The sequence below is a fragment of the Punica granatum genome, chromosome 4 (assembly GCF_007655135.1).
Source record: "Punica granatum isolate Tunisia-2019 chromosome 4, ASM765513v2, whole genome shotgun sequence".
NCBI lineage: Eukaryota > Viridiplantae > Streptophyta > Magnoliopsida > Myrtales > Lythraceae > Punica > Punica granatum.
The window spans coordinates 301,199-321,458 of record NC_045130.1 but is presented as its reverse complement, the minus strand read 5'-3'; the positions used below and the strand labels follow the sequence as shown (position 1 = coordinate 321,458).

Sequence of the window (20,260 nt, the reverse complement as noted above, 5' to 3'; positions counted from 1 at the left end):
AAATGCAATGATAAGATAAGAGGATTCACCAATAAAGCTAATTGTTCAGGCAGATGTCACATAATATGTCGGAAAAGAGAAGCTACAACGGCCCACAGTTGCAGTGCGGCTACATTAACCTTGCAATTTCATTCTCAAAAGGAAACCTGTTCCAACCTGTAACATTAGGTGACAAATCTGTATGCACTTAGTAAAATCCAATGAGGATCCATCCTCAAATTATTCCATGCCCCAGCTCAAAACTCGACGTTAGCAGCACATCTCAACAAACAAACAAGGAATCGAGGACTAGATGACAGGAAATCACGAGCTCCCCTTCCCATTACTTGCTTGATGATGGTCCATCATGCTTCTTATGCTCCTTCTTTGGGAATGGACTCTGCATATTTTCGGACAAGGAAGATATGTTAGTCATGATGAATGGTCTAGAATGTCCATTGAACTGCACACAGAGCCAATAGAAGCCAATCCATATGAGCCAGAGGAGAATAAAGGAGAGAGCATAACTCTTCTTTCCATTGCCAGATTTGCAATGAGAACGAGCCAAGCTCAATGTGACGTTGCAATGTGCACCATCTAAAGTATATACATGCCTCCCTTTGGGGATACACGCAACGTATACGCTATGAAATCCCACCCATCAGCCTGAAGGTAACTTGGGCTTTTGTAAATTTGTTTATCACAACATGCGATTCAAGAACAACTTCTTCACTCCAGAAGTCAAAAGGAAACCAGAATAGATCGACCAAAGATCCCAAACATCGGAACACCAATTTCACAGCATGTACATTAATTCATGAAAAATTGAAATCGCAAAAACTCCAAAAAACCAATGAATTAATAATGGTGATTCTTCGCGTAACACCCAAGAAACAAACCCAATGGATCACCGATTTCATTTCACCCTTTGAACAGCAAATGAAGAAAGAGAGCAGGGCTTCTTCGAGTAGCTCAACAGGGGAACCGCCTCACTAGCAGCCCTAATAGGGCTTCAGCACGGAAATTAGTTCGCTTCTTTTGTCCTTTCAGTAGCTAATACAGTAAGGAACCACCGCCCACGTCCATATAATAAGGATTTACAAAGAGCGATGCATTTCCTGAGAACCCTTCTGGAAATATGGATTGTTCTCACCCCATAAAACACAGGATGTGCACTATCTTCGTGGCTAGTCCATGAGGTTGTGGGTTTAAAATCCCCCTCAGACACAAAGAGGCCATCCCCCTCAGACACAAAGAGGCCATTCATCCCAATAAAGAAGAATTATGGACTGCTCTCCTTTCAATTACAATTTTTTATTTTTTATTTTCATTGAAAAAGTATAAGGATCACAGCTGTTAGAAGAAATGCTTAAGCTCATCACACACATAACTCTAGAGGCACCGAGATACAAGAAGAAATGACATGGTTTCCAATCAAGAACCTCGAAGACACCCACCATATTTGACCATATTATATAATGAACCTCAGCTCGAAACCACACAAGGTCAAGACTTTCAACGATTACGGTTCAGAAAATTCGATCTTTTCCATAACTGCAAGCTCAACCTAAACAGATCTAATCTTCAATAAATCGCCATCGGAACATTCCCAGCGCAAATTAAGCCTGCCCAGGAAAAAATGAAAGCTACTAACGACTAAGAGAAGCTGGAAAAAAAAAAGTGGGTCTCAATTGGGGGAAGAACAAGCAAACCAGAGAGGGGGGGGGGGGGGGAGGGGAGAGAGAGAGATGAATCATCAATTGATTACGTTTTCGACAAATACGAAGTTGGCAACGACCACAGCGGCCACAACACCACCCACAATGGCCGTTGGTCCAGTCAGCAAGCTCCACTTCCTGTGTATCATCTTCTCCTCTTCGTCTTCGTTATCGTCTTCTTCCCTTCTGCTCTCCTCTCTCGATCAATGGCGATCCACCTCCTCAGTGCGCTTGCCTTCTTAGTGGAGTGGAGAGGAGAGGAGAGGAGAGGAGGCTTTTACTCCCCCTCCCTCTCCCAAGTCCCAGACCAAACCCAAATTGAATGAGAAGACTTTTCGGGCTCGTATGAGGCCCACTTGGTGCTTCGATGCTCTGAGACTAGCAGTAATGGGCTTTCTCTTTAGTTTGAAAAGCCCGATGGACTCATTCAGCATAATTGTGGGCCCGCCCAATTGCTAAAGGTCTTCATCTTCCCTCAACATACATCGAGCTTAAATAATAATGAACACATTATAACTCGAACAAATATAAGTAAAGAGAAAAAGCATATACTGAGCAGATATATTAAACACTATAAATTATGAGAGAACAATAATAATAATAATAATAATAAACCTAACAAAAGTGTTAATTGAGTGGTAAGCAGCTCACCCCCGTAAGGAGGAGAACACAAGTTCGAACCCCGAGAAGCGCACTTATTGGGAGGGAGAATAACCTTTAATCCTCGATCTCCCGACTGGATTAATCAAATCCCATTGGGCTCTGGATACCAGGGTACACACCGAAAAATAATAATAATAATAATAAAGTGAGAATCATGACGGCGAACAAACACTTTCTAACCCTGCGAGAGTGCGAATAATGTGTGCGTGCGCGCGCGCGTGTGCATCCACATGTATTATATACAGTGATAGAGAGAGATCGATGTCAAACCTTTTTGTAAGCTACAAAAGTAACAGTGCAGCTCACGGAGCTGGAGGAAGAATTAAGATATTGAAGTTGAGGGAGCTTGTCGAACCTTTTGTAAGCTACAAAAGTGGGTGACTGGGATGATGGAACAGGCATATCATTCTGGTTCGATAAGTGGTTTGAAGCTGGGCCCCTGATTGATTTTTGAACAGTAGTTCTCAAATGCTTTCCCTCAATACACAAGAATAAGCCTATGAGCTGTGTTTGTAAAGAAAGACAACGGGTGTGGCCGCAAAGTCCCTATGAGCAAGCTTTGCAGGTCCAAACTTAAGCAGCCATAACAATTAAAATTGCAGCAAAAGACACTATTCTCTGGAATATATAGAAGAAAACATTTTAAGTTAGTTATATATATATATATATAGTCTTCTCGGCCTAGATATATAGTGGTTTGGCAGAAGCTCTGTTTGGTTCCCGGGCCATATCCCTAGCTGGAATGTCTTTTATTTGCTGGTTAGTGCTTTTAAACAGATTGCCAACTATTTATGGATCGATTATTGAAGAACTGGGGATATATACCTTGATGGCGATATCAGCTGCATGCAGCTAATTTTGTCGTGTGTTAAGGAGGAGTCCAGGAACCACCTATATATTTTTTCTCGCGTTCTTTAATTTGCTTGGCAAATTTGGGAGCGAATTATGAAGAATCTCGCAGGAGATTAATTGGGATAAGGAGTTCCATGAGGCTTTGTTATATATATGTTGAAAAGGCATAAGAGATTAGAAATTGTCATCAAGAGACTACCATGGTCTGCATACATTTGTAGCATTTGGAGGGAGAGAAACGTGAGAATTTTTCGAGGAGAGTAGCGATTAGAGCAGACCATGGCAAAGCATATTATAGATGTAGTGCGTGTGAAAGTAGCATCGATCCCTACCCAAAGTGAAGGAGCAGATTTTGCGTTGTTCTTTGATTTAAGTAATTTTTTTTAATCACTAATTTAAGTCATATTTTTTTTTATTTGAGACAATACGAGAAACATCCTTATTTTCTTGGTGAAATGTAAGGTTATGCTAGCATGTGAACTGAGACTAGTTCTCACTTAAATATCGACTTGATTATAATGACGATATGTATTTAATGAATATCGAACCCCTATTGCAAGGCCTATTTTACTGCAATAATGCTTTTTTAATTAGAAGTACTGAAAATTTTAATTAAGATTAGCAGGAGAAATGTTTGCTTTTATATGGAATGAAATATCAATTAGTACAATATTTTGAAAATTCTAGATCATTTACTATCAATTGCAAAAGTATTTTATCATTGTTAGTTATATATTATATTGTTAATATACACAAACTATTGTCATAAATCATAAAAATTGATGAAAGAATTTTTTCGATCCACGACATCGTGCGGCTGTCACAGCGTAGTACGTATAAAACCTACCTAGCTAGCAATACACATTGGAAGACAGAAATTAGGGACTGTAGAGGAGGGTGGAAACCAAAGCACGTATTTGAATGCCATTCCGTGCCACGCCCACCAAAAATGATTTTACTAATTAACTAACAAGTGATCTGGCGCACCACCACTGCCCTATCCATTAATTCATACAAATTTAAAGGGATTTTGTTTTTTTTATTTTTTTTTTATTTTGTATTTTTGGGGGGTGGGGGGAGCAGGATTTTTTTTTTCTCAGGAGTTATGCCTGATCCGACGTAATTCCTTCCGTCGACTAGCGAATGTTTCGCCGTGTCTCATTATCCAAAATCTCTCTATGTCCTCTGCCTTCCGACCAGGAATCCGACCCGCTATAAGCGCCCACCTGTATTTATAGATAGATAGATAGATAGATAGATAGATATGTATAAATATATATTTAGAGCAATTTTTAACAATTAATGGTTTCTGATTTGTTAGTTACCTACGCACCTTTTATGATAGTCTATAAATGTATAATAAGGTAAAAAGCATGCAATCATATATATATATATATATATACACGCCTAAAAAGGAGGGGGGAAAAAATCATGAAGTTATCTTCACTAGAGAAGATGGCCTAATTGCATCATATACGAGAGATTTCTGCCATTGGTGAAAGAATTGCTAGCTAGCTGGCTAACTATATAAAATTCCAAGTTCAATTTGGTGATCATGCATCTTTTTATATTTTCGGTAACTTGGTGATCATCATCTTTCTTTGTACGGGATTACAATCGATCCAGTGCCTAATAGCTTAGTGAAGTGTGCTAATTAATTAATTATTTAATTAGAATGCAAATATAATAGATATATACATATATAAATAGTCTATCTATCTAAGATAAGGAACTGTGATATCTATATGTGATCTCTATTCTGTTGTGATCGATTCATTCGATGTATGCATATATATGTATGTATTTAAAATATATATATATATATATGCACATGCGCGTGGAGTACTGTCTATATATTGTGGATCGAGTGAATGATGATGATTAAAAGTAATGTGTTTTGAGTCTCATTTATAATAATAATAAAAAAAAAGAAGTAATGCAAACAAAGGAGAGAGTGCGTAAATATTAATGGTATACGTACGTACCTGTCTCCGACAAGCTTGTACATCCTGTAAATGAGATCTTCTTCTTGCTCCGACATGTTTATGAGCTCCCACTCAATGCTGCTCACCTCTGCCCAGTTGGATTTCAACAATGCATGGACGCACGCACGCATGCATCATTTATACAGTGGGGACAAATTAATTAGACGTGATCGATCGTGAGTAGCAACCATATCACATATATATAGTCTCTACACATATCCATCTCAGCGGCCAGCTGCTAAGTAGGAAATACTGTATGTAAAAAGAAAGTCAACGTTGAGAGAGATTTGTCCGTTAGTGGACTGACTCTGCTCTATTAACTTAGTTGGGATCTATTAAGCATTCAGATATACACAAAGAGAGGGAAAAAAAAGTTCAACAACCAGAAGCTAGCTACTGGCTGATGACCGGGATCCCCAGTACCACATATAACATATATATATATATATATATATTGTATATATATATATATGTAATGGGCCGTGATTCAACAGGAAATAAAGAAAAGAGAGGGGGAAGAAAAACAATTTTTAGCTATGTGTATGTGTATAGGGGTGGGTGTGGTTGGTCGTTTCAAAGTTTCAAACAGATAAAAGAAATTTCATTCGTGCATGCATTATTATGTAATAGATAGATAGACAGAAAGGGATAAATCTATCAACCACCCGGCCGGCCAGAGGAGAAAACTTAAAAAAGGAAGAGTACTGTACTGAGAGAACAACACACCTTCAGAGCAGCAGCTGCTGGTCTTGGCTTGCTTGCGGCGGCGTCTATCGGCCATAGATAATGTAGAGGTCCAATCCGATTGACGAGGAATGATATTCCTTCGTTATATATATATATATATAACCAAGTAATATGGAAAGACAACAATAACAATAACAGAGAGAGCGAGAGAGAGCAACTAAAAGAGAAGAATAAGCTGGAGGAACTAATATATATATGAAACTAATTAGGTATTAATCAAGGAGATCAACCGTCGTCGTCAGGTAGCCTACTACCCTCTCTCTCTCTCTATATATATATGTGTGTGTGTGTGTGTGTATAGCTTTGGTTAGCTCGGGCTAGAAGTTGACGGAGGGGGGCGACGAGGGGATTTGGTTGCTCACAGTGTGAGTGTCATGAGAAGGAAATATGGTATTGAGGAAGAAGATGAAGAGGAATAATAATAATAATAACTGTGGATTGATCATAAGTTAAGGGTATTAATAGTAAGAGGGAAGGGGAAGACTAAGCAGAGGAGGAGGAGGAGGAGGAGGAGGAGGAGAGGAGGAGGTTCCCGTCCAATTTTTAATGACAATTATATAGAGATATATATATATATATATATATATCTGTTGTTTTTCAACGCGCTCTCTCTCTCTCTTTCTTTGGGTGTGGATAAGGAATGTATTGTATATAATGATGATATCACGTAAGATTATCTTACGAGACACATAAAATATATTATTTTTTATAATAATGTATTATTTTTATCAATAATTTTTTGTTTATATACTAAAATCAAAATAATAAACTCTTATTGATTTATAGTATTGTCAATTGTCACCATTGTTGTTTATACGAGGCTTTCTCGTGTGAGTGTGGTTGGGACGGGAAAGGAAAAGAGCAACTCCAAGAGGGAAAGCAGAGAGAATTTAGTAAAGCAAACCTCACCCCAAAAAAAAAAAAAAAAAAAAACGACAGGTCCAACCAAACAGACCGCCCCCTCTCCTCCATCCATCCATCCATCCCCTCCTAGTTGACTTGTAGTTGTTCCCTCTCTCTCTCTCACATGCGTAGTTCTGCGTCTTTGTTTTGACCTCTTCCTTATTATGATGCACGGGGCAGGGCAGGGTAGAGTCAAACATACCAATAATCTTCAAAATTAGCCATGGTTATTAGGGCAAAAATTAAAATAAACCCCCACCATGTTTATCCGGTGTAATTGCCATATATATGCCATTTTATGCGAATGGATTTTCCATACAGCTTCGTGCATAAATATGTCGATGTCCACTGAAAACGTCTTATAGTTATTGGTCAATTAATTGATTAATTGAAAACATCTAGATATCGTAATCTCATCGAGAAAATATTATTGCAATATTATATTAGAACCCCTCGCAACAACCCCTTAAAAATGCTTAACCTCATAAGAAAATTTATGTACTCTTCTTCAGATTTGAATGAAATTCCTTTCATACACTTTCCCCTTACTCGAAAAAAAAATATTTATGTTCGTCCTTCCAAGATATGTTGTCCTATAAAAAATAAAAATAAAAATAAAAGGGATATGCTCTTTTCCTTAATGCATACATTCATTTCACCATAAAACCGGCTAGCTCCAAACATCACATATTGCATTAATTATTGCTTGATGGAGAACAAATTAAGATTGATTAGTATGCCTAGATATCGAGAAAATCTTAAATGATATTACCTATGTAGTAAAAAAGAACAATTAATAAGATTGTAACTATTAATAATAATTAGGACAATCTCGAGTGATTAATTAACATCCATCCCCTTAATTAATATTCTATTTCTCTATTTGTGCGCGTCATTATGCACTTTCTATTTCGTTCATTAATCCCTAATAAAATATATTTCATTGGTCAAAGTCAAAGGAATTGAAATTTTCATCTTCCCAACTTGCATTCTGCCAACACCTAAAGATTTCCGCCAGGAAAGAAGACTGAAGCTATATCAGCTATAGTTTTCTTCTTCTTCTTTTTTCTTCTTTTTTTTCCTCCTTACTGAAAAAAAAATGAAAAAGGAAAAAAGGAAAACCTTCTTTAACTGAATAAATATATGAGTTTTGCATTATTTTTTTTTCAACAAAAATTCTCGTACTTTCTTTATCCTTAGGCCGGGGATCAGTATCAGTACCATGCATGATGATTTCATCATTTTCTTTCCTTTTTTTTTTAAATGTGATTGTGACAGTTATATTATAATTGTGCGTTGGAGTTCAATCCAAAATTAGCCGTGCATGCCTTGCCTTTTTTTTTTTTTTGGGGGGGGGGGTTTCTTTTATTGTGTGCACAAGCATCATTACTATTAGAAAAGCAAAATATAGTTGAATATGAGTTATGTAACGAACCCCTTGAGATTAAGACGTATAAGACATGTGCCTACCGAAAAAGAGAAAATAAAACGTATAAGGCATGCGAAGGCGGACTAGTTTTTACACTGAAATGAATTTTAATACATACAGAATTCCTGATTTGTCTACATTGAACGGGTAATTAATACTAATATATAGGGGATATATATGTATGTATAAATATTTTGATAATGATAATATTTGTTGTAAATTGATTTATCTAATGATTTTAATGTGATTACTGTATGATTTTGTACGGATGCTAGCTAGCTCGGTGCCGGTTGTGTTTTTGGACTGATTAACATTGGATTAGATCGTTATTTATCAGCTAATGAGAACCCTAATCAGGCATTAATTAATAAGGACAGGATATGATGACAGTCAGAGTCAGAGAGAGAAGCCAGACAGCCAGACGGCCAGCCAGCCAGCCCAAGGGAGAAGGTTTGGTAGGACAAAGAGGTACCGTTCAAAAGGAAAAGGACAACATCATGCCATGTCATGTCTCCTTCTCCCCCACCCCCTACCTCTTCATTCAAATCCTCCTCTTTTTTTTCTTTTTTCTTTTTCCTGTTAGAGTCTCAGCTCCTTAATTTTGCTTGGACACTAAATCCAATTCATTTTCAGTTTTCTTTGGGCAAATCCGACATTCGTTAGCAATTGCACCTACACGGATAGAAGTTGTTCCAATCCATTGGGCATGTATATGTGTGTATATAGAAGATTGATCCAAGTCCTTACTCATGTCATCCCTGTAATCTCTATATATTGGAAATGAAAGGCAGGAGAATTACTTTCAAAGCCCCAAACAGGAGAAAAAATAATAATTTGAAAGGCAGGACTACGTTGGATTGCAGTGTGGTCTGATCTGAAAATTAACAGGGAAATGGGGTAGGTTTTACTTGCTAATTAAGCTAAGCTAACAACAACAACAAACATCATGGGGGCATGAGGGGCATCATGGGCTGGGTTGGATAGTTGCCTCCCAACCAAAAGACAGAGAGAAGAGAGCCGAAGTCTGGTACCTATCTATCTATATCTCTTTCTCCCAGGCAATATTTTGGCAGCTTTCACGGGAAAGATTTAGCAGCAGGAGGCACTTCCGTTTTTGAGACCTGCTCGTGTGAAAAAAGATCAACTTTTTCTATGAATGAGTTCATCTATCTAAGGCATTCTGCCAGCCAGGCTGTAGGCCTCATCACAATTTTAATATATATCGCTTACACCAAGAGATAAATGCAATTTGCCTTTCAAACTAGGAGGTCTTTTCAGGTTCGCCTCCAACCTTAAAATTTCGCACGTCGCCTCCGACCTTAGTGAAAAATAAGCACCTTGCTCACTCTTATTAAATCAGAGACTTTTCTTCTTCCTATACAAATGACCAGCTTCGAGAAAACTTTCTCCTGCGTTAGACCTCAAATTGGGATCTTCTTGATGTCTTTGAAAACCTTTGCTGTGTATTACACATTTGAATCAATAATAAATTCGAAATAATAAGGAATGACATAAAAAAAAAACGAGATAAAAATTTGAATATCGTCACGAGATCAAAAATTTCACTGCGCAATAACTATTAAGTCACTCAACAAAATTGACTGCTATACAGACCTATAGCTTCATTAGGACCTCTAAAGCTAGAGCTTATAAAAGTTAATGCCAAAAATAACATATCGGAGAATCAACATTGCCATTGACCTAGAGGGAGAAAACTCGAAGTTGGATATTGATGGTAATTCTTTGACATTTTACTTCTGGAGGGAGAAAACTCGAAGTTGGATATTGATGGTAATTCTTTGACATTTTACTTCTGGCCTTAAAATTCCTATATGATTAGATTTAATGGACATGTGAAAGCTATAGGTCTTTACATCATTCAATTCCATTAAGCAGTTTAAGAATTATTGCATAGCAAACTTTTTCAATTTGTGACATAAAAATCTAACTTCAAACTTCCTATTGATTCTGAATTGCAGTGCTTGGCACAAGGTTTCCAAAGACACCAAGAACACCTCAATCGAAGGTCTAATAATATTCACGAATTTAGTGGATAGAAGGGGCGGGCGGGCGGGTGGGCGGGCGGGCGGGGGCGGGCGGGCGGGCGGCGGGCGGGGGGGGGGGGGGGGGGGGGGGGGGGGGGGGGGGGGGGGGGGGGGGGGGGGGTGGGGGGGGGGGGGGGGGGGTGGGGGGGGGGAGGGGAGTCTCGGTTCCTGTTGAAGGGATTTCGGGCATATTTTTCATTTATATCGAGGAGCATTGTGCAAAAATTTTTGAAGGTTGGAGGACAAATCTAAAAACGTCCCACAGTTCGAGGGATAAAACTGCTTATATCTCATATATATATATATATACATGGATACTGTCTTTATTATCATTCTCTTTGGCTAGGTCTATGCAGGCTGCAGGCCACAGTTGTAAATCATTAGATTCGAGATAACGTACATATTTGTTAGGGTTTTCTAATTAAGAAGCTAAGCAAGAGTGCAATGGCTTGCCGGGTAAGACCGAGCTCAATGACAAAAAAAAAAAAAAAAAAAGCACATGCAATCGATCTGATTCTGGTATAAGCGATGAACTAGAGGATATTACAGTAACCTTGGCTGAGCACATGCTCTAAGATCTTATAATCTGCGGAAAAAAAATGTGCAAACGGGGGACCGTACATACGTGTCAAGGGAACTGTTGGAAAAGATCACACATCATTGTGATCTTACTGAGCCAACCATAAATAGGCCCAAACAACAGGGCAGCAATTTGCAACATTAATATTGGAGAAAACTATCAAAATAATCATTGAAAGATTTCAAAACTAACAAATTACTACATGAAAGATATTTTTAAACAAAATAATCATTGAAAGATCAAAATCCATAACATTTTGGTACTTCCATCAAAATTCTGTTAATACCGTTACGGAAAAATGACATGAATGCTTATGTGGCATCTAGTAACCAAACGGCGCCGATTGACAGTGCACATTAGCACGTACGACGTCGTTTATGACCTGAAATTAAAAAAAAAAAAAAAAAAAAAAAACCTGGACAAAACGATGCCATCTTGTTACCTCTCCCTCCCCTAACCGAACGGCTTCGTTGCTACCTATCCCCTCCCTCCCGCCGTTTGCAATCAAAATTAAGTCAACCCGACAAACCTCCATAGGTATATAATAAGTTTGTTCTTTTTTATACATGTTAATTATGATCTCTCGCTCGCGACTGGTATATGTGGAGAATCATAAGTCTGCAACAGATGTTGTTAAGACTGAGAAAAATCGTAAGTGACAATAGCTTCAGTTAAATCGACGAGTTCTGGGTTGTCTACAAGAGCAATACCTCCGTCATCTTCGCAACTCTACCAATAACTAATCATCAATATTCTGATCTCTACAGTAGGCCTCTAGAATACAGCCATGTCACATCTACCCTACTCTTTTTTGGCGTGGTTTATCACCACACCAAGCTTGCCGAGAACAGTAATAATGATCGAAAGACTCGCCTTGCTTGAGGGCAGAGATGTTTCACTCCTCGCAGAAACTACGTTGCTACTTCCATCTCTTATGCTCACCGGTATGAAATATTTCCGTCAAGTTTCCCGCGCCTCAGTCACCAAAGCTGCCCCTTTCCTCCAAGCCGACGAGCCAATTCAAAATCCTTTTTCACTGAAACAAATGGGCATTGCAAACGACAGAAGACGTTAATTTAACAGAGTTCTAGTTCCGAAGGCCAAGCTGTCAAGAACATGTCTTAACTGTTGCACTGAAACTGGGTTATATGTAAGATTCAGAATCTGTGTGCTGCCATTCAAAAAGTTGAAGAAGAAGAATGGCAGCACACAGATTCTGAATCTTACATATAACCCAGTTTCAGTGGAACAGTTACACATGAAATGCAGTGTTCTGTTTTTGGCGTGATTTCTGCACCATAACTTTATGATACAATCCAAACTAGAGGAGGAAAAGTAACTCAGATTTCAAAACTACAACTACCTATGAGAAAATGAAAACCTGATCTCATCTTGCAAAGAACATTGAAATATCAATTCTTTGCTGACGGGCATACATGCAATGGATTGTTGATTTTGCAAGTTAGGATTTGAGACGAGGGATCACCTCTTAGTCCCATTGCGCGGTCATGAAAAAGGTTTGGGCTAGTAACGGTGAAAATTTTGGTATCTTTAAGGGAGTTAGGAACTTTGAACTATGATTTTTTAAGATGTTCTTTCCAACTGATGGGGGATGAAGGCTTCGACTGTTGTGAAATTTGCCTGGTTTCATTTGGATAACAAATGCAATGAGCTTTGCAGAATTGTTTCAAGTTGAGAGATGACAAATTTTGATTTTCTACAGCTTTCTAGTTGTTGTATGAGTTTTGCGACTTTGTTTGGCAGATTCAAATTCTGGGATGTTAGATATGTGTGGGTTGGGTCTTTTTTGCGGTCCTGCTCGAGTTTGGCCTTTTCTCGGCCTTCATGGATATCGCATATGTTCAAGAGATGCACAAAAACCAGTCAAATTTCTTTGCCAAATAGAAGGAATCTCTTCCAGCCCAACGCATATGACAATAAAACAACTTCAGCACATTGAAGAAAAACTCACTGAGAGTGACACGCTTTGCATGAATTGCACATAACATTGCATCTTCCATCAGCTGAACCAAAAAATCCTCTGCTGCCTACAAGAGAGATAATCACCATTAATCATGTATCACATTCATGGAACAGAACAGCGTAAGACATTTAATTCTGCCGTTTCAACCTAACAAGAGAAGAGGAAGAAAAAGAAGTTGAGAAGCAAAGGCTTCACATGTTTACTCAATTAAAACTCCAGATGCAACAAATAAACTCCATGCTGTAAATTATCCCAATGGTGCATCAGAACAAATTTTTAAGGAGTCAAAGATAAATAATGTCCTCTATTTGCATGTTCCTCTAAATGCAGTTTCCTTTGGATGTAGTTTTTGTGGAACCTTTTAAGTGTCCCTTCACAATGGAAAATTACTAAGTCTACCAGAAACCTTCAGCAAAGGTATGTGCACGTGATCTGAAAGCTGCAACTGGCACAGGAGCACTGGATCACCAGAAGTAACGCTGCCCGCCGTGCCAGAAGACAGACAGGATCCATTTCACATGAAATTGATCTCATCACAGCAGACCTCATATTCTCAGGCTCACCATAATACAATAATAGCAGGCCACATTCTAATTAAATACTTAAAAAACTTAGTCAGAAGATCATAAGTCAAAACGGAGGTGCCACAGGTAAATCATAGGCAACTATGTGCTGTCATAAACAATCACTCTACCCTGAAACAACACAAGTGGAAGTACCTCCTGTATTGCCATTAAAGCTTCGGGTGTCCAACGACCAATAGACGGGGCTAGAGCATAGCTTATCTCTCTTACCTACAATGGAAAGAGAGTTATAGAGCAGTTCAAACAGATATATGCATCAGATACATGCAAGAAATTTAAAAAGCTACTAGTTCCATCCATCTAGACAGGTATACCTTTTACTATACACATACGTTCTGGTATATGAGGGCAGTAGTCTATAGAACCCCTCGAGTATGAATCATGACATACAATTCTATAGACCTTTTTCTCTTTTTCCCCATTTCGAACAGATAATAAAGCTATTGATTGAACTGTAGCAACAATGCAACACCCAAAAATGCACAAAAGAGCTGGTCTCAACGACTAGTCAGGGAGACAACGATATCCACAAGGACCTGAATGTCCCACATATGCATTCAGCTATACAAAAATTTACATTCCAATTCATCATATTTCTTACTTATTTTCTGGTCATTTGTTTTAATATACGAGTGCAGTAGTCTATCAACCCCTTGGGTATGAATTAAGACTCACAAGTCTGATGAAAGGAGCGCCAGGAATGAGAAATCCAACAGACTTCTGGAAATGTCGAATCTCCCGCAGTGCGACTGCTCCAGGTTTGAAGCGTCGTTTCTTCTTCTGTCCCGGCGTTTGTGCTCGTGGAGCTGAGGGATTAGAAGAAAATAGCAAATCTGTAGATGTTGAATCCAATAATTGAAATGAAGCGTGCTAACATAACAGCAGTGATGACAAGGCGAGTAAACTAACATCGTGGAGCAGTGCCTTTCTTCTGGCGGCCACCAGATGTACTAGGTGCCTGCATTTTATAGGAAATGAGCCGAAAATCAAGGGTAGATGAAAAAACAAACGCAAATACCTCAACTGTTCCCCGCCCCCCCCCCCCCCCCCCCCCCCCCCCCCCCCCCCCCCCCCCCCCCCCCCTCTACTCCCATTCTAAAGAAACAAAACAGATCCACTCTAATTAAAGCATATGAACAAGAAGCTTCGTGCGAAGAGTCGGGCTGGCTGAAACACATGCATTGACTCTCTAATTGGAGATCCAAATCAGAGGAGACCGCGAGATCCCAAATTCTGTTCTACTTCTAGTTGTATAAAAAAAATAAAAAAAAATAAAAAAAAAAAGCAAAGCAACTAACGATCGAGCAGCAGCAAGAAGAGCACGAACTGGCTCGTAGCTAGGCGAGCACGGTCGCTGGCTGCAGCAGCAACTGCATGATGGCGATGCAATCATCACTGCATATGCGAGTGCAAACCTCCCATAAGATAAAGAATAATTAGGGTTTGGGAGACAGAGGAAGGGATAAAAAGAACACAGTTAAAATCCGGAGAAGAGTAGGACTGAAGGAAATATTGGAGATAGATTTATTTATCTGACCAGGTCGCCTGCCTCTCGTGGACTTGATAGCTTGATGTTTCACTCTCGCCATCGACAAAGTAGAGCTTCAGCGCCGGCGAGCATCCGCCGACTCCCCCCCCATGGCCAGAAATCGGAAACTATCTGACCTCACAGAAAAAGAAAAGAAGTCGGGGGGGAGAGAGGAGAGGGCCTACTAGCAGTAATCAGTATCAGTAAGACAGACAGTTCTTCTTCGCTAAGAGAGCAAAGGAAGGAAATCCCAAACCGCAATCCTCACTTGGAAGTTGAAGAAGAAGAAGAAGATAAGAAATAAAATTTGATTTTCCTTTTTCTTCTTTTTTTTCCCGCTCGCAATCTCAAAATGAAATAAAAAGAATTTACTTCGACAACTGAACTGCCTCTGTCCCTCCCGCCCGTAGCTCCTTATAATATATATGCCCATAAAGCTATTAACTAGCACATCCAGAAACTTTTTTTTTTTTTTTAAAGTTATATCGATCGCATAGATTAAGTTCTCTTATGTTATACGGGGTGAGAAAATATTCACACGACAACATAAAACTCAGTAACATGACTGTGTAAAATTCAATTATCAAACGACATATGTGAATGTAGATAGAGAAATTTTACAAATTATAATTGTATTTTTTATTAGTACTTTCTCGCAGTGTTATTAGAACTGAACCGACTAGTGAACCAGAGGGAGTATGGGTTCACGAGTTTATAAGTCCAACCGGGAGTTCGATGAGTCGGATCTCACATTTAATTAAAACAAAATAAATATTAATATTATTAAGAAAATTATGATAATTCAAATATAAGTATAATGATTTCAAAGAAATATAAGGGTGGTGTAAGTAAATATCTATATTTAATATTTCTTACTCCAAAATAAATATTGAATTTTAAGAAATACTTAAAAGTAGAGTTAAAAGAATAAGAAAGTAGTGGTAGCTTGGTTGGTAGCATGCTAGTACGGAAAGCACGAAGTCATGAGTTCAAATCCTTACACAACCTAACAATTCCTATACTAAATAGGAAACCCCATAAAATCTATAGAATCGACCGGTTCAAATCTGCAATTTGGGTTTTTAGGGAGATCGAACCGGACATAGTGTCGGTTCTCGATCCGACCGATCGGACCAGCAGATCTGGTCTGGTTCTGATAATTGGGCTTTCTCGTACTATAGTTATTATGTAATTTATGGATTGTCGTCTCAAGGCTGCGATTATTGGACATGACTTTCTAAATAAGTTTTTAGATAGACAAAATTAAAGGAAATTATGTATAATGTGTTTGGATTCAAATTTAATTAATAATAATATTGTTTACTTAGTAAGTTAATTAATATCTTACACGTATTAAAAAATTGGAAATGGTAACTTGGTGTAGCTACTATGATCATGATTGTTTATTGTTGTAAAAAAAAACGAATTTATGATTAAAAATCAATTAATTCAGAAAATTGAAATTAAATTTAAAGTAAAGGATATCATACAATAAGAAAAAGAAGACATAATAATTTTATGATATCTATCTCTCTTGTAACTGGAGAGTTGGCTACCTCTCAAAAATCATAGCAAAACATTAAAAAAATAATATAATATAATATCTCTCACTAGCCATGTTTATCTTTGCTTAAATATCTCTTTACATATATGAAATTGTTCATATAATGCATGAATAATTCATAAATTTTTCCTTTAAAAATATTTTTATTTTGAAATAATTAAATATTTTGTATTAGTATCTCAAATTAAATATATGTGTTATTTTAAATGGTTTTTAATGATATATTTTATTTAATTTTAGCAGTAATTTTTGTTTGAAAGAATTCATTTATCATATTTAAAAAAAATTAATATGCTTACTAAGTAATCTATATATTCTACTTATCTTGTAAATTATCACATTCATAATTAATTGTGTATATATTGAACTATATAATTATATCTATATGAATGTAGTAGTATTGTTTTTGATAGAATTCATTTATCACGCTGAAAATTATCAATGTAAAATGTGCTTATATTAAATAATTATGTAGATACTTATAATTTGGTAAAACTTACATATTATAATTAATTGTATACATATTGAAATAGATATAATTTGTTTATTTGAATTAAATATATAAATATTTACATCAATTTAATATTTAATCTTAAATATATACATTTCTGACCCTATATAATATTCATATTTACTTTTCTAGCTCTATTTATTGCATGTGATACAACTTTACAAATATATATGTAATTTATTGGTATTCAGTATACAATAGTGTAATTCTACCAATTCAAATGATAGATTCGATTAAAATAAATTTTCATTTAATTCAATTTATACATTCATATTCATATAAAATTTGGTATTCATTGTAAAACACTAGAATTCTACCAATTCAATGATAAATTTGATTAAAATAATTATTTACATTTACACATTCGTATAAAAGTTAGAATTCACTGTACATCCCTACAATTCTTACATTAAAATAATTTTTTTCTGCTTAATTAAGTTCATATAGATGTATTTTTTTACACAAATTTCAATGTACAAGCATTGAATTCTACCAATTTGAATGTTAAATTTGATTAAAATAATTTTTTCTATTTAAATTTTTTGATTTAAATATTTTTTTAGTTGAATTTAATTAAGTTTATATATATATATATATGCATATATATGTAACACGTGGCAACGCGTGGTTGGTCAAACCCACGTGGGAACTTGCACATAGGGCAATGCTCGGTGACACGTGGTGGAAGCTGGAGAGGCCGATGGTTACATGTGATCGGTATCTAGTCAATTGTTCCAATCAAATTATTTTTTGAAATAATTTTTTTCCATTTAATCTTACATATAGATTCGATAAGTAGTTTTTTATTCAATTAAAGCAATTGTTTAGCGCATTATACAACACTGCAATTCTACCAAATTCGATTAAATAATTTTTATTGAAATAATTTTTTTCGTTTAATCTTTTATGAATTTCAGCGCAATTCTACCAATTCGATTAAATTAATTCTCTATATTCTACTTATTCTATAAAATTGTCACATTCATAATTAATTGTGTATATATTGAATATATAATTATATTTATATGAACGTAGTAGTAATTTTTGTTTAATAATATTTATTTATCACACTCAAATTATTAATGTAAAATAAGCTTATATTAAATAATTATGTAGATATTTATAATTCTACTTGTTGGTAAAATTTACATATTATAATTTATTGCATACATATTCAAACAGATATAATTTTGTTTATATGAATTATTATATAAATATTTACATCAATTTAATCTTAAATCTTAGACATTTACATTTGTGACCCGATATAATCTTCACATTTACTTTTAACCATATTTATTGCATGTGATACAATTATACATATATATATATATATATAATATATAATTTAATATTCAATATACAAATAGTGTAATTCTACAAATTCAAATGTTAAATTCGATTAAAATATTTTTTTCATTTGATTAAGTTTACACATACATAATCATATAAAAATTGTTATTCATTGTACAACACTGATATTCTACCAATTCAAATGTTAAATTTGACTAAAAATATTATTTATGTATACACATTCGTATAAAAGTTAACATTCATTGTACAGCACTACAAATTAAAATATACCTTTCCGCTTAATTAAGTATATTAATGTAATTTTTAACACAAATTTCAATATATAGGCATGGAATTTCACCAACTTGATTGTTGAAATAACTTTTTTCTGTTCAAATTGTTTCGATTACAATAATTATTTCTTTTGATTTAATTAAGTTTATATATACATATGTCTGTAATACATGGCAACACGTGGTTAGTCAAACTCACATGGGAACTTGCACATAGAGCGATGCCTGACGACAAATGGTGGAAGTTGGAAAGCCAACGACTACATGTGATAAAACCTGATCAACTATTCCAACTAAAACTTTTTTTTGAAATAATTTTTCCTATTTAATCTTATATATAAATTCGATAAATAGTTTTTTATTCTATTAAAACAATTGTTTTAAAGCGGACGCAACAATTCTACCAAATCAAATGTTAAATTCGATTAAAATAATTTTTTATTAAAATAATTTTTTTTGTTCAATCTTATATGAATTTCAATGTACAACGCAATTATACCAATTCAATTAAATTATTATTTTTTGTTTAACTGAGTTTGTATTTTTTGCCATGAGTAATTTTCGTATTAAAATTTAATCAATTGTTTTGGCTAGGGGTGATCGGTTCCAAGTATCATGTATTTTTCACGATACTCGGACCCTACCCTGTAAGGGACAGGTTCTAAGATTTTGGAACCGGATTCTACCTTGTTGAATCATGGAATCGGAACCTACCCGGAACTTGTATTACACCACAGGTTCCTGGTCCCCTTTTGGAACATGTAAATTTTTTTCTCTAACTAAATAAAATCGAAAATATCACATACATAATCAGTAATCACGCCAAATAGAATATTAACAAAGATTTAGATTAATCCACAACAAAAAAAAAATCTCATCAATCCATCGACAAAATTAAAAATCCATAATACGATATCACACAACAAAGTACCTATGTTCTAATTCATTAGAAGAAACAATAACTTTACTCTTTCATTTTTTTTAATAAATAACCGGTTCCGGGTACCTTGTAAGCAGAAACCGGAACCGAAACCAATTTTCACCGGTTCCTGATTTTAATACCCGGAACCTATCTTATTTTCAATACGAGCTACCAAGACTCTACCCTAACGGGTAGATTCCGACCGGTTCCGGGTATACCCGGTACCCATGCACACCCCCAGTTTTGGCCATGTAATTCTACCAATTAGAATGTTAAATTCGATTAAAAGAATATTTTTCATTTAATTAAATATATTTGCATTACAATTAAAATAATTTTCATTTATTTCAATAAAAGCAATTACATATATATTTGTTCTAAAATTAAAGCAACTATTTTGGTGCTTCAATTATACCAATTCGAAAGTTAAATTTGATTGAAATTATTTTTTTCCTATTTGATCTTATATAACTTTGCCACGTGTATTTTTTTGTATTAGAATTATTACAATTCTACCAATTCGAAAGTTAAATTCGATTGAAATTATTTTTATTAAAATAATATTCTTCCGTTAATCTTATATATATATTCGATTAAATAATTTTTAATCTTGTAATTGAGGTAGCACTTGAACACATGGTAACACGCGATTGGTGCTACCCATATGGGAACTTGTCCTC

General features: G+C 35.8%; 2 protein-coding genes across 3 annotated transcripts; both read right to left on the bottom strand.

The window, feature by feature from the left end:
• Window positions 1–5: 5 nt before the first annotated feature.
• LOC116203851 (transcription factor CPC) lies at window positions 6–6,499 on the bottom strand. Of its 2 annotated transcripts, XM_031535804.1 has the most exons (5): window positions 5,924–6,499; window positions 5,198–5,285; window positions 2,349–4,438; window positions 1,748–2,187; window positions 6–379 (listed from the first exon to the last, which is right to left on the bottom strand). In XM_031535804.1, exons 1-3 carry the CDS (start codon window positions 5,976–5,978, stop codon window positions 4,309–4,311), a joined length of 273 nt encoding a protein of 90 aa, XP_031391664.1. In that variant the 5' UTR covers window positions 5,979–6,499; the 3' UTR covers window positions 6–379; window positions 1,748–2,187; window positions 2,349–4,308. The 2 variants fall into 2 exon arrangements, with proteins under 2 accessions (XP_031391664.1, XP_031391663.1); XM_031535803.1 differs by having other exon boundaries at window positions 1,748–4,438.
• A 5,015-nt stretch (window positions 6,500–11,514) lies between these two features.
• On the bottom strand, window positions 11,515–14,505 carry LOC116202384 (histone H3-like centromeric protein HTR12). Its single transcript, XM_031533927.1, has 5 exons — window positions 14,379–14,505; window positions 14,145–14,275; window positions 13,605–13,679; window positions 12,874–12,949; window positions 11,515–11,937 (listed from the first exon to the last, which is right to left on the bottom strand). The coding sequence occupies exons 1-5, from the start codon at window positions 14,431–14,433 to the stop codon at window positions 11,882–11,884; spliced, it is 393 nt and encodes a 130-aa protein (XP_031389787.1). The 5' UTR covers window positions 14,434–14,505; the 3' UTR covers window positions 11,515–11,881.
• Between the last annotated feature and the right edge of the window lie 5,755 nt (window positions 14,506–20,260).